This window comes from Typopeltis vanoorti, chromosome 10 (genome assembly GCF_054136105.1).
Source record: "Typopeltis vanoorti isolate ZY-2024b chromosome 10, IOZ_Tvanoo_1.0, whole genome shotgun sequence".
In the NCBI taxonomy this organism is placed as follows: domain Eukaryota; kingdom Metazoa; phylum Arthropoda; class Arachnida; order Uropygi; family Thelyphonidae; genus Typopeltis; species Typopeltis vanoorti.
In genome coordinates, this window is record NC_143558.1 from 89,383,135 (window position 1) to 89,399,076 (window position 15,942).

At 36.2% G+C, this 15,942-nt stretch overlaps 1 protein-coding gene across 3 annotated transcripts in view; it reads left to right on the forward strand.

Moving 5' to 3' along the window:
• Positions 1 to 15,942, forward strand: part of LOC150102576 (uncharacterized) — a 226,285-nt gene that overhangs the window by 156,755 nt on the left and 53,588 nt on the right. For all 3 annotated transcript variants that reach the window (XM_090399811.1, XM_090399813.1, XM_090399812.1), the window contains exon 6: positions 7,199 to 7,260. In XM_090399811.1, coding sequence (XP_090255937.1) covers positions 7,199 to 7,260 — 62 coding nt within the window. The remainder of the gene's footprint in view (positions 1 to 7,198; positions 7,261 to 15,942) is intronic.

Genomic DNA, 15,942 nt, shown 5'->3' on the forward strand with positions numbered 1-15,942 from the left:
CCTGTACACCCCTTGAGGGTACATGGCAGGAATTTGATGATGATGATGATGATGACAATGCTTATGTTATAATCTAAAAGAAATGGCATTACTGTGATGCTTTGATGAAGACATCTTAGAAAATTTTGAAAAAAATTTAAAATGTGTCAGTGCATTATAATATGAGTGATTAAAATAATGTAGAAAACAAAATTTAGAGTGTGGATACAAATAAATTATTTTTAGAATAAACTCTTTACAATTTTTATTAATTTCTAGAATGTTGTTTTTGGTTTATATTTCTTTTTCTTTCTTTTTTTTTTTAATAATTCAGAAATAACCTTCTTTAGAATGTATAATATTAATTCCTTATTTAATGAGAGGTGCATCACAAGTACAAATATAATTTTAAAAAAATAGAATGAAAGAAAACCGTTAAAAGACTATTTCTAATGCAGATGTGATATATAAATATCTTCATGTAATAAAATATCTTCATCAAAGCATCATAGTAATGCCATTTCTTTTAGACACATAAGCATTGTCTTGTTCAAAATTTAAAATTATCACCATACTTATTGGGATGCTTAAGGGTCAAAGCTGTATAATTGAAAGGAGACCTCCATGCAGAGAACCGACCAGGGCTTCTGACCTAATGTAGTACACCTTGGTACTGAATGAACGAGGATGGACTGGCAATTTGGGATTTAGCTAACCAAATTGTATTCTTATTGGCTTAAACCACAATATAACATGATGGTACAACATGAAAGAGTTTCATGTCTGCTGGGGCGTTGCCCTGTTAAACAAGGCCCCTGTTGTTTTCACCAGGGAACCAGGTCAAACAGCAAAAAGTCAGCTACTGGGACAAATACTGAAATACATCCCAACTCAACATCACCAGACTTCAAGATCGGCACTGTCAACATAAGAAGCCTGAATGTCAAAGAAATCGAGATATATGAGGAATAGATAAGTACCAGATTGACATAATAGGGGTGACTGAAACAAAAAAGACAAAAACTGGTGAGGTCTTTCTGAGCAGTAAATACAAAATGCTGTATTCAGGTAATGACAATCAGGGAAAAAGAAGGAGTAGTTATAGTATTCAACACTAAATATGAGGCTAATCTTCTTGAATAGCAGGCAATATCGAGTAGAGTGATTGGGCAAATATCAGAATGGGGAACTGGACAGTGACACTTATTTGTGCCTATGGTCCCACAGAAGTCTATTAAGGTAAAAGCAGAAGAATTTTTTGAGGCTTTAGAGAAAGTAACTGACACAGTGAAAAAAGAAAAGTTGGTCCTTGTTGGGGATCTAAATAGCAGAGTAGGAAATGATTATCAGACATACACAAATATTTTGGGAAAACTTGGAGAAAAGAGGAAAGCTAATAATAATGGCAAATACCTGTTGGATTTCTGCTCAAGACATGGACTGGTTATTACTAACACAGTGTTCCAACATAAAAATGTGCACAAATTCACATGGAGAGAAGAGGCAAGGAATAAGAAAAGTCTCATTGACTATGTTATTATTGATTGTGATTATTATTATGATTACAGCTATTTTGCCTGCTTCAGTTTAGGAGTACCCCTGTTTAAATGTCATTGGCTATTTACTCATGGATTCTTAGGGCATTATGAGCGTAGATGTACTAAAAAGTATATGTAGCCTAAGGAATAGAAAATTGCACATACCTTTTTCTGGGTGTTGTGGCTTTTCCTCAGTCTGCGATGTCGAAAACTGCAGAGTGTGTGCGTGGGGGGGTAGGCAGTTTGGTAGAATAAGTTAGAAAAACCCGGGGTTTTTTCGTAACATATAGAAACATATACTTTTATATAGGGTGGGGAAAAAGTGAAAGGGTTAATTTTTTTAAAATAGGGAGGGGGAAGGGGAAAGGTGGTTGACGGGGTGTGGACCGTTTCGACTATTCGTGGTCGTCATCTGAACACATTGGGAAAGTGGAAGCTATGTCAGGTCGGGTGAGTGCTTCTGCTTTAGAGGTGTTTGTGTTGTCTCCTATTGGTCGGGTTGTGACCTCAATTTTATGTTGTGAAGCTTCCAAACCTCGGAGATTATGTAGGGCCTGTGTACGTTGATAGAGTTCGCGTCACACTTTATAGCTATTGTTTCCGATATTCTGAGCATTGTTTCATTGTCTTGTCTGTCTATTATGATGGCCTTGTCTATCTGCGGGGTGTGTTTTTGTTCAAGGGCGTGAACGGCTATTTCCGTTTTTCCTGTGTTTTGTATGCAATTTTTCTTTTTGATGTTGCGTTTTTTAGTGTTTAAATGTTCTGGAATAGGGATGTTACAGTCATGGAAGTGTTCTTGTAGTCTTGCCCATAAAGACCTGATGGTGGAACCTGTGTAGGTGATGTCACAGTCTTTTAGGCAGGGAAATTTATAGACTACATTGTGCTGTTCAAATATTTCTTTTTGTGTGTGAGGTTTGGTGGATTTTAGGAGGTTTGCCAGTTTTTGGCTTGTGGTGAATACCAGTTTGTAGTCAGTATGTTTGAAGATGTATTTATAGGCTTTGTATGTGTTTTGGGTGTATGGTAGTTTGATAATTTTTTGTGTAGGGAAGTTCGTTTTGGTACTTGGGTTGTTTTGGCGGTTTTTTGCCGTCTTGTTTGCGTAGTTAATCAGTTGTGTAGGATAGTTGCGATTTAAGAAGATCTGTGTTAGTTTTTTTATTTCAACACAGATCTTCTTAAATCGTATATTACTCTTGAGAGACACTTGTGTCATTAAATTAGGAATTATAGACACGTTAACACAAGAATATTTTAATGTTTGCGAAATATTTCAGTCTGAAACTAACAGACTATCCTCAGTGGCTACATAGGAACAGTTTTATACAAGGTGGAAGACCAACAGTTGATCATTCAAAAGTAGAATGAGCCACTTGATGTTACATTGCTATGTGTTAAAGGGAAATAAATTTCATCAGAGTGATGAATAAATTATAGGTAGTAATTCACAGTTTCATATAACAATCTTAATTTATAAATTCAATTAAAGATAACATTAGATTAATGTAAGAATTAAGGGTCTCAATTAAAAAAAAAAAAAAAAATTTAATATGTCATCCGGATTAAACTTTCCCATATTTTTAACAAGGATATTAGGGCGTTGAAATAAGGCCTCAGCACTCTCTTTGAGTAGGCGTTTGAATTCATAGTGACATCTGTGTAGAAGGGGTCTTGGACCAGAGGATGTTGTGGCTTGTCTCTATCCCGTGCTGCACCAATCCAGACTTATCGGATTTGTTGTGAAGATTGTATGATTGATGTTCTTGTATTCTTTTTCTATAGAGCGTCCTGTTTGTCCAAAGGTACGACAGGTTGCAGTTACGAGGAACTTGATATACACCAGGCAGAGACATAGTCTAATGTTATCTGATTGTTATATGAAATTGCGAATTAATACCTATAATTTATTCATCACTATGATGAAATTTACCTCTCTTTAACGCTTAGCAATGTAACATCACATGGCTCGTTGGTATTCCACCTTTTAAAAAACTGTTCCTATGTAGCCACTGAGGACAGTCTGTTAGTTTCAGACTGAGATATTTGGCAAACATTCAAATATTCTTGTGTTAACGTGTCTATAATTCTTAACCCTCATATATACATAGGGTGGTCGTAAAAGTCCTGCACATTTTTAATTTTAATATCTAATGATATACAAATAATGGAACTATTCAGTAAAAATTATATGAAGGTTCAAGTCTTTAAACTTTGTATATAATGATTTCATCCATGATGTAGATCAGATCCGTGTAAATTTTCTTTTTCTTTTTTGTATTTATATTTTATCAATATCTCTTATTTGCAGATACTGAATGACCCCAAATAGTGACAACTGAATGGCTTGCAGTGTTTAAATCAATAACAAATATTAGAGGAAAGTTCACTGCTCATTATAAAAAAGATGCACCCCATAATAAGTAGGTGGATGAACAATTTTAAAGAGAGCCCTATCTTCTTTGAAGAATCAATAGCTAATGGACAAAGTTATCATGCTATGTTGCAGAATGTTCTCATTTCCAAATTGCAGAGATTAAATCATTCAAACAACACCATCTTCCAGCAAGATGGATCCCCCCCCCCTCTCACTATGCATTGAATGTGCTACAGTTTTTAAATAACACCTTCCCAAAAAAAAATGAATTAGTAGAGGCAGACCAGTTGTTTGTCCACTGCATTCTCCTGATCTAATCCAATTAGACTGTGTATATGTGTGTGGGATCATGTCAAAACAGTTACCTACTCTAAATTATACATACCAAGAAATTATATTCTTGGTTTAATCCTTTATCCAAGTGTAAGCAAACAAGTTTGCACCTGAACTATTTTCAGGACTGGACAACTCGTATAAAGAAGCTAATGACTTCACATCACCTGCCTTAGTGCATAATTCAGAGCACATATCCTTACAGACATGTATAATGCTATGCATTATGAGAAGGGTCACTATTGGTTTCGACCTTTATTGAGGTCTCATCAATGGGAGCCATAACAAGAGGTGATGCTAAGGTCGAAGTAATACAGAAGACATATTTTTGTATATGAGTAGCCGAAAGGTGTCACAACTTTTATTAAAATGCTCTGGATTAGAGATAATTGTTTTAAGTCTTTCCACTTGGTTATACTATAAATTAAAGATACCAAAAAATTATAATCTTAGTTTAATCCTTTATCCAAGTGTGAGCAAACAAGCTTACACCTGAAGTATTTTCATTACTGGGCAACTCATAGTCGTGGTAGGAAGATAGCAGAATTAGATAATAGTTACTAAGTGATCATGATGCATGAATGGACACATTAGAATATCTCCACTTGGAGATACTCCAATGTGTCCTAAAATTGGACTGAAGATATGACCATGGGATTAAATGTTGAAAGTTTATTTTTCACTTGGTTAGACTATAATAAATTTAGTTTAATCCTTTATCCAAGTGTGAGCAAACAAAGTTTGCGCCTGAAAATATCTTCAGGAGTGGGGTAAAGTAGTGCAACACTGGGTAACTCGCAGCAAAGGTGGAGCAAGCTAACATCACTCCTATCTCAGTATCTCCCATAATGCACAACACATCTCCTTGCGGATATGTATAATGTTATGTATTAAGGGAAGGGCCACTACCCAGACTAGTTTCGACCTTTATTGAGGTCTCTTCATTGTGAGCCAGGTCCAGAGGTGGAGATACCAGGCAGAAGCAATGGCAGGTCATCTTTACCTATTGATGTTTCCAAAAGGTGTGCCACGTTTTTTTTTTTTTTTTTGGTATCTCCACCTCTGGGCCTGGTTCTCACTGAAGAGACCTCAATAAAGGTCGAAACTAGTCTGAGTAGTGGCCCTTCCCTTAATGCATAACATTATACATATCCACAAGGAGATGTGTGGTGCATTATGCGAGATACTGAGATAGGAGTGATGTTAGCTTGCTCCACCTTTGCTGCGAGTTTCCCGGTGTTGCACTACCTTACCCCAGTCCTGAAGATATTTTCAGGCGCAAACTTTGTTTGCTCACACTTGTATAAAGGATTAAACTAAATTTATTATGGGATTAAATGGAATGTCAGCTCATTTGTTACATCTTTTGTGAGAATGTGCAAGAGAATTAGCAGTTCCTCTGATCAAGATGTTTAATTTAAGTTTCAGCTCTGGAAAACTCTCAAGAGAGTAGAAAGAGGGCAGAATAGGAGCCATAGCAGGATGACCAGAGGCAGAATTCTGGAACGGGTAAATCAGGATATGAACTTAACAAAAGGTAGCAGCACTATGTCTTGTCTTAGTAATTTACCAACTTTTTATAATAAAGTGACAATTGAGTTAGATAAAGGGAAATGGGTACATGATAATGTTTTGTAGAGGCATTTGACAAGATATAACATGAAACTGTGTTACATAAATTGGAATAAGTAGGGAATGGATATGTTATTAGTGAGTTATATAAGAATGTAGCTGATGTACAAATAACAAGGAGTAACATATGTGAGAATTGAATTATCACTCACAACTACCTGAGAATCCAGGTAGTTGTGAGTGATAATTAGAGTGTTGCAAGTTTTAGCAGTTGGATTGCTGCTATTTACTTTGTACATTCATGATATTCAAAATGATTTAAAATGAAATGCGATTTTTTTTTTTTTAATGATCCAAAATTGGGTTAAAAAAGGTGATCATGCAGAATGGTTTAAATGGACTGGCACAAACAGACAAAAGGTAACAGTTGCCCATATTTCAAGCTGTGTACTCTACTGATGAAACTGGACTGCAAGAAATTGATGAGGCTAGGGATTTGGGAGAAATTTGGCTTGAAATTTAGAGGGCATATTGCAAGGAGTAACTAATCACCTGGGTTCCTTGGGATGGAGAGGATGCACCATGATTATAATAGATCTGTGGAATGCTTGCTATGGAGATAGATTGAAGGTTTGTGAGATTCGAAGTCTAGTTGATAAATGAAAAATAGCAAATGCAATAGGACAATATGAGTTATTAAAGTAATTTTAATAACTCATATTGTAGAATTGACACAGAAGACTCCTGGAAATTGTGAAAGTGTAATTAGTAAAGATGTGAAGACCAGAGTGATAAATGGGTGGAATTGTTTTTTAATGCTCTGTCAGTTTTTTCTTGGTGAAATATGATAGGGCATTGTGTGAATAATATTTAGTGTGTGCTTCCCCACAATGAATATTTGTCTCTGTGGAGATTCCTGAAAAATTAATAACAATAGCTTTAGCCTTGTGTGAAGCTCTTAATGCATCAACCAGAACTCAAAATTAGAAACTAAAGAAGTGATGTTTATAGAGAGGTATCTTTATTCCTTTAACACTTTTGCTGCCACGCTACTTCGTCATAGTTTGTTCCCGTATGCCAAGCAATTTCACTTCTTCAAGGTCAGTATGGGTAATCTCGTTGCCGGCAGTAAGCCTCATACGAGTATACTCGTAGCTGGCTTGTGTGGCTCGTATACCAACTACGAGTATACTCTTAGTTGGCAGCGATAAAATAAATGGCACAAAATTTTGAAAAGAAATTCTGTTTTTTTTTATTTTAATAATGTAACTCTGAATGTATCATAGACGATAGTGTCATTTGCTTGATAACTTTCAAGCAGGTAACATATCTTGTAATATTCAAGTTATGATTCCTGTGCTAACATTTCCTTTATTTATGATTTTATCTTGTTAAGGAATAAAGACAGAAAATGGTTCAGAAGAGGAAGATGGATTAGCAGAAAGTCTCATTGAAAAGGTTAAGAAAATTTTATTATTCGTACAGTGCATGACTGAATTTAACTTCACTCATGCAGTACTAACAGCTATTTGTTACAACAGCATTAATTGTGCTAATTTATGTTACATGCTTTAGTTAGACTACTGTATGATAATGTGACTGACAAAAGATATTGAAAGGACATATACATAATTGAAGTTTAAGATAAAAACTGATAATCCTTATATACTGTAGCACATGTTTTGATTAAATCCAAATTTAGCAAGGGTGCTGAGCTTATTGTAAAGTTATAGACAAGCAAACCCCGGAACAATGTTTGTTTTTCTGCCATAAGACACACTTTAATTATTTGTGTTCATATTAAATGGAGTTTAAGTTATCCTTGGATAATTATTATTATTAGAAGAGACCTCCAGGGAGTCAGAGACTCATCAAGGAAGGCCACATACTACATGCACCAGCTATCATACTTATTCTTGCATTCGTTCACACTGCTTGCACACACAACATCCAATGGCAGTCTGTTCCAATCATGCACCACCCTATGAGAGAAAAATCTAGTCCTCTCCCCCTTCTTGGCAGCATTCATTCTCAACTTCCAAGGATGCCCGCTTGTCCTTGCCCCACCCTCCATAAAATGAAAAATTCCATTAACTGAAATCCTGTATGACCCTTTCAGAAGTTTGTAAGTCTCAATCATATCACCCCCCTCTTTCTCCTATTTGCTAGTGCCTGTAGTCTACAAATTCTCAATCTGTCTTCATAATCAGTATTCCACAATCCTGATATCATTTTTAAACACTCTCCTTTGCACCCTCTCCACTGTATCAGAATCCCAAGAGAAAGTAGGAGACCAGACCTGTGCACAATAGTTCAAGTGAAGTCTTAGCAAGGCCTTGTAAAGAGGCAAAATGACATCCTTATCTTTACATGTGAAAGTTCATTTCAGCATTGCAATTATCTTTCGAGTTGTATTTGCAGTCTTTGCTACATGGCCCCTGAACTTCAACTTGCAGTCTACTAATACTCCAAGATCCCTAGCCTGATCTGTTTCTTCTAGCATAATCCCACCGATATAATATGACACTGGATATCTAATCATGCCAAAGTGCATGACTTTGCATTTACTGACGTTGAACTGACATCCATTTTCCCATGCCCACAATTCAAATCACTCTGCAAGCACTGCATATCAGCAGCATTCCTGATTCCCTACATATCTTTGCATCACCAGCAAATAGCTGTATGTTACCTGTCAAATCCTTCCCAATGCCATTAATGTACAGATTCGATAACAGTGGACCAAGTATTGATCCTTGGGATACACTACTGGTTAAATTTTGCAGACTCACATCCCCCATATACCACTTTTTGATATCTGTCAGTCAGCTAATATTTTATAATCCAGATCCATATTCTCCAATTTATGCACCAGTCTTCCATGCTGTATTCTATCAAAAGCCTTAGCAAACTCCAAAAAGTATTATAGTGTATCCATTCCCCTTGTATGCTCAATGGTAACATTATTATAGAATGTGAGCAAATTGCTAAAAATTGCTAAAACTTTCCCTTAGTAAACCCATGCTGTTCATTGCAAAGTAGAGTTTCTCCATCAACCCATTTTCGAATGCGAACCCTAATCAACTTTTCCAGAATCTTCCCCATTCCTGAGATACTGATTGGTCGATAATGGGATACATTGGTCTTTGCACCACCCTTGTGCAATGAGAAAATGGAAAAGTGGTCCTTGTTGAAGATCTATCCAGCAGAGTAGTAATTGAATCCCTCCAGGCATATAGGAATGTTTGGGAAAAATTTGGAGAAAAGGGCAAAGCTAATAACAACAGTATCTGCTGGATTTCTGCTCAGGATCCTGACTAGTTATTACTTATACCATGTTCCATCATAAAGATGTACACAAGTTTAGGTGGAGAGAAGATGCACGAAATAAGAAAAGCTTCATTGAATACATTATTGTTGATGGTGATATCTTCATGCTGGTTCAGGACAGAAGAGAGTATAGAGGATTTGAAATTACACGTGACCGTCACTTAGTTCTAAGTAGGATAAAAATGAATATCAATGAACCAAACCTAGGAGTCTCAGTGGCAAACTCTGAAAAAAACATAAATTGATTCAGCTAGGTATAAAATGTTAAAGAAGCAACCTGAACAGGAAGAAGAAGAAAGCATACTGAAAATTCCTAGCAAATAAGTTGGCAGATCCCTAAAAGAATAAATAAGTTGGCATAAAATGCAAAAGAGCTAAGCTGTGTGTAAAAGCAGCTAAACAAAAGTCATGGAATGACTTTGGTAAGAATATAGAAAATAAATATCAGGATTATGTGGAGTTCTTCACAGAACAAAACATGAGATTGAGTGTTTGGAGAAATGCCTATCGGATATTGTGACACCAAAGTGAAAGAAAGAAAGCAGAGTATGAAAGTGTAAGAATTAGGAAAGGATTTGGTATGGTAATTCATTAATAGATAATTCAATGATAGGCGTCCTCATAGATGGGAAGAAGGAATTGTCACAAGGAGGGAAAGAAATAGAATCTGTACAGCTATAGAATCTGACCATAGCATCAGAGAACTAAACACTAATCAATCTAGCTATGTTGCCTCTGCTTGTAGAAAGTGATTATGTAGTCTTGACCTGGGATATTGCCAAACATGCAAAATTTTCTGTTAAGAAGGGATATATGTGGAATTACAAAAAAAAAAAAACTGTGACTACAACAGCTGAGAAGTTAGCTTTCAACAGAGCCATGACAAAAGAATTTGGAGGTGAGATGTTGTGGTGGTCAAGGGTTTTTGAAGAAAACAGTATTAGAATGTATACCCAGAATCAGAAGGATAAATCAGGTTGGAGTTAAATGGATGAATAACTTCATTAAATAAGAGTTGCAGACAAAGAAAATGTTGTGGAGGAATCATAAAGAAAAAGGTGATCAGCATTTCCATGAGCAGTACAAGGCTTAGGCAAGAAGAGTGGCACGTATGATAAAAATGCCAAAGCTATTTATGAGAGAAAGCTAGCTGTTGAGGTGAAAAGAAATCTTAAAGAGTTCTCTCGTTATGTGGCAAGTAAAAGGAAGAATGACTTTGGAAGGATGATTTTAAAAAGTGCTGATGGTAGGAAGGTAACAGAACCAAACCAAATAGTGGAATTTCTAAGTGAACATTTTGCAGGGTGTACCATCTAAGTAGTGATACTGTAATGTCAAATGTAACATTGACTGATGGCAGAATAGCGGTTGAAGAAATGGAGGTGCTTACAGTATTTTTCAAAATCATAATGCGGACACAGCCAGGTTAGATGGCATTTTGGACTGTGTATTACGAGAATGTGCAAGGTGACTTATCAGCTCCTCTGATCAAACTGTTTGATTTACACCTCAGTACTGGGAAGGTGCCAATGAAATGGAAAGCAGGCAAAATAGTCACACTTCCTCGAGGTGGTGTCTTCAAGATGGAAGTAGTAAATTATAGGCCAGTGAGCATCTCAGGAGTGGTGGTTAACATGTTAGGAATACAATACTCTGTAAGGGACAACATGGTTTTGTTAAGGTGAGGTCTTGCCTTAGTAAACTGCTTACTTTTTATAATCAAGTGACAATGGAGATGGATAAGGAAAATGGTTACCGTGATATTGCTAGACTTTGCGAAGGAATTTGACACGATTACACATAGAACTCTTTTGTATAAATTGGAGCAAATGAAGATAAATGTGAATCTGGTGATTTGGATTATAGGGTAGCTAATGGACAGATATCAAAGAGTTGTTTATGGAGGAGTTGAGGCCAGAAGGAAGGCATGTGCACATGACCACTTGTGTCCCACTGGGTCCTCTGTTGTTTAATTTTTATATCAGTGATATAAGAAATGATTTGCCAGGAAATATTCAGTTGTTTGCTAATGATGCTAAACTTGGAAGATTAATGGTAAAGGTGATGTAGAGATCCTGCAGGAAGACTAAAATAGACTAGCAATATAGGCAAAGGTGAATGGCTGTCAGTTTAATGAAATTAAGTGTAAGGTGATGGATGCACTTTGGGAAGAGATCATGAACTATGTGCTATATTAATAGAACTGAACTGCAGGAAACTGATGAGACTGTTGACTTGGGGTGATTATTATTATATTATTATTATTATTACTACTGACACCTCCAGGGAGTCCAAAAAAACTTATCGAGGGAGGTCACCTACTCTACAGCTCTCTGTCTCCACCACTCAATCCACCAACTACACCAACGATCTACTGCCCACCACCACTACTAGTATTTTTCACAGACAATCACAAACATCCATGCCCATGGCGGATTCGAAACCGCAGCCTTTTGGCTGGAGAGCAGATATGCTAACCATTCAGCCAACCAGGCTGACAATTATGGACAAGGAGTTAAAATTTATAAGGCATATCGTGACGGTAACCAAAACTGCACATCAGATTATGTGGTTTTTGAAGAACACACTAACAAGCAGGAATAGAGAGGTTATTGTACCCCTGTATAAGTCTTTAATAAGGCACACAGATCAGACACCTGAGTTCCACAGGGATGAAGAAGTAACTGGTGGAGTGGATTCAGAGGCAAGTGACAAAGATTATGGCAGATTTATGGAATGCTTGCTATGAGAATAGAGTCGTCTGTGGACTTAAAAATTAGCTGATAGGCAAAAAAAGGAGACATTAAAGGAAGCATATAAGTTATTAAAGTGGTTTTATAGGATTAACATGGAAGACTTTTTCAGGATTTAGCAGGAAGGGAGAGAACAAGAGGTCACCAGTGGAAATTGTTTAAGAGTGTTAGCAAGGGTGTTAGGAGCAGATTTTTTGCTTGCAGAGTGGCAAGGTTGTTGCCAGAGGTGATTGTGAGTGTTTCATCAGTGAATGAGTTTAAGGAGATGTATGATAGATATTGTGTGAATAATGGATTTCCTACAGTGAGTCTTCTGACTCTGTAGAGATGCCTGTATGATGATAATAATAATAATAATAGTTGATTTTCTGAGAATTACAAGGAAGGTCCCTAAATTCACTTTAGCAAACCTTATGGTATAATAAATTGTTTCTTGTTCTGTACAAATTTGCTATATTGAGTTTCTATTGTAATTTTGCATAGTGAACATTTTCTGTAATTGCTGTAATTTTGACCGGTATATGTCATGCATGGGGCCTATAATATGCTATTTGATTCTTGGCTGTAATGAAATGTTTCAAAAACACTCTGGCTTACTTCACCTTATAAATTTCAATAATTAATGACAATATTAAGAGAATTCTAGTACTCAGTTTCTCACAATCACTTTAACAGAATCTATACTAATAAATTAAAATAACAATTTTATCTTCATTATATGCAACAATAATATCTGTCACAATAAAATTTGAGTAAAGGTCAGAGAACAATTGGTTCTTTGCTCTTGAAATAGTCAAAAAGATTCACATGTTAAAGACGCTGATTTATTATTCACCGAAGCTTTGCTGACTTGAATAATAACTATTGTGAAAAGCCTAGATTCTTCCCTTTCTTTCATTGCAGAATAAAATATCTTACTTCTCTCTGATGAAAATATAACAGGATGTAGTCACTTAACTTGCATTCCTCCTTCAATATCTGATATAATAGATTGCATACACAAAGAGATTGGATATGGTAAGTTCTTGATTACAGATACCTTTAAAGAGAGGTTATTTTTACAGGCACACCACCTTTATTTCAGCAACAGATAGTCCTGAACTTCATTTAATCTGGACAAAATTATGAGAGCACACTTGAAATTCCCATGACTACCTGACTAGTTCTTAGCTTATTTTGCTTACTTTTAACACTGGCTAGGGCTTTTAAGCTGGTGCTGTCAAGCATAAGTACACATTCATATCCAATGGTACTGTATCATTTATACTAATGCATTTCATTTAATCACTTACTTCACAGTTAATTTATATTTAAGTTTCTAGCAGTCCGTGATACTTTACAGACATGGGAGAAATATTAGTGGGTCGGTGATGCTGACCTCCATTGGTTCAGCAAAACAGCTAATCTGTCATGACTCCGAAACCAAGGGTGCCCAAAAATTGGTAGTGTACCTGCATTATTATAATATGACACTTCTGACAAGTCCAATGATCCATTGTTGGAGGGCACTACATCACACAACTCACCACATATACTACTTGATCCTACAACTATACATCATGTCACTATTCTCTGTTTATGCACTACACCATTAATTGTCCAATAATAGTATTTTTGCTATTGTTTTGTAGAATTAACTGAAGGCCAAAATTTCTTTCCTTCACCCTTCCTACTGAAGAGAAATGTACATCAAATGAAAGACCTCATTTTGAATCAGTTTATGCATTCCTTAGATACTAATATTAATTCAGAACAGAGAAGTAGGAGATCCTGATGGCACAACTTATCTATTTTATTTCCTTTTGTTACTTTTGGAAGGACTTCAGTTTTTTATTTTTTTTCCCTTTTAGAAATACTTAAATATTGCATGAATAAAACTTTTCTTTTTTAAAATAATTGTGCTATATTTAAAATAATATTAATAAAATGTTTTTCTTTGATTTTTTCTCTAGAAGTAATTTAGGTTTTGCACATAGGAACTTTACTACTTCTCTGTGATATGAAACATTAAAACATGTTATTTCTTTCACAAAAAAAAAAAAAAGAAAGAAAGAAATATATATATATATATATATATATATATATATATATATATATATATATATACGGGGTGTGGCTATTAAATGACGAGAGTGGTTGCAAAAATGTGATTTATTATTACAATTGTACAACTTAATTGTTATCCCCTTCAACATACTCTCCTCCTCTATCTATACACTGTTGTATACGAATTTTCCATTGTTGGAAGCAGTGCTGCAAGTCATCAGGTGTTATCTGCTTCAGTAGCTCTGCCGTTTTCTCCTTTACCTCATCCACTGACTGAAAAACGGGTGCCCTTCAATGTAGATTTAAACTTTGGAAAAAGGTAAAAGTTGCATGGTGCTATCCAGAAACAAAGAGACAATCAATGCACTGGAAAACTCCCACATCACCGAGAAAATTGTTTCTTTCTTTCTTGCTTTTTTCACATCACAGTGAAAAAAGCAAGATTGAGCAAGTCAAAACTGAAGGCAATGCTGATCATTTTTTTTTTTTTATATCAATGGCATGTTAATGGTTGAATAGGTACCACAGTGTCAGACAGTTAACCAACATTATTACCTTGAGGTTCTGGCCAAGTTGAGAGAACAAGTGAGAAAGAAGAGACCCGATCTGTGGAAGAACAACGCTTGGATTCTCCATCAGGACAACACTCCAGCCCACAGTGCACTGTCTGTAAAGCAGTATCTGGCTGATAAGAAGATCTCAGTGTTGGACCATCCACCTTACTCACTGGACTTAGCTCCATATGACTTTTACCTTTTTACAAAGTTGAAATCGGCATTAAAGGGCACCCATTTTCAGTCAGTGGATGAGGTAAAGGAGAAAACGGCAGTTCTACTGAAGCAGATAACACCTGATGACTTGTAGCACTGCTTCCAACAATGGAAAATTCGTATGCAACAGTGTATAGATAGAGGAGGAGGGTATGTTGAAGGGGATAACACTCTTAAAAAACGTTTTTCCTTCTGATATCTTAGAGCTCTTTTCCTTTGCCATCAACTCTGGTTATTTCTCTTGGAAGAACAAAATCTACAGACAGATAGAGGGAACTGCCATGGGTTCCCCCCCCCTCTCACCCCCTCTTGCCAATTATTACATAGAAAATTTTGAAAAACGAGCCATTGACTCTTCCCTTCTAAAACCTTCCATCTGGCTAAGATATATAGATGATGTGTTCTCTATTTGGCCTCATGGCCCAGACACGTTATATTCCTTCCTCAGTCACCTCAATAATCTACATCCAAGAATCCAGTTTACGATGGAAAGGGAAAATAACAATAGTTTACATAATGGACACCTTAGTAACACGCCTTCCTAATGGTAACCTTTCTTTCTCTGTATATAGAAAACCTACTCATACAGGTAGATACATTCACAAACTCTCCCACCACCCCTCCCAGCAATATGGCATTATTAAAACTGACCAATAGGGCCCACAATCTTTGTTGCATTAAAACTGCCCTGTCAACCGAACTCAAACACATACACAACACCTTCCTTTCCAATGGCTATAATGACTACAAAATTAAAAAAATAATCAAGTCCTTCCCCATTCCCCGACCATCTCTTCAGAAGGACTTCAGAAATGCCATCACTATTCCTTACATCCGTGGTACTTCAGAAAAAATAGCCAGATCATTAATGTAAGCCAGTTCTTACATCTGCAAACACAATTATGGTCAGTCTGGCCTTGCAGACCATGTTTTGGATACATCCCACAGAATCTCCTGGAAAAAAACTACCATGCTCCACCATAGTAAATTCAAAAAAGAAAGACTATTCTTTGAATCTGCATCTGCACTCAGGAATCAACCTAATTTAAACAAATACGGTTGCATTAAACTACTCAAAATTTGGGAAACTTTAATTATCAGAGATCCCTCTTTACATCCCAGGCCATCTGCAAATGCCAATAGAGGGTGCACCACCTAGATAGGACTTTAGTTTCACTTGTATTGTATTTGTGTGTGTGTTGTTACAAAAAGTTTTTGTAATCCCCGAAGATGTCTCTGTG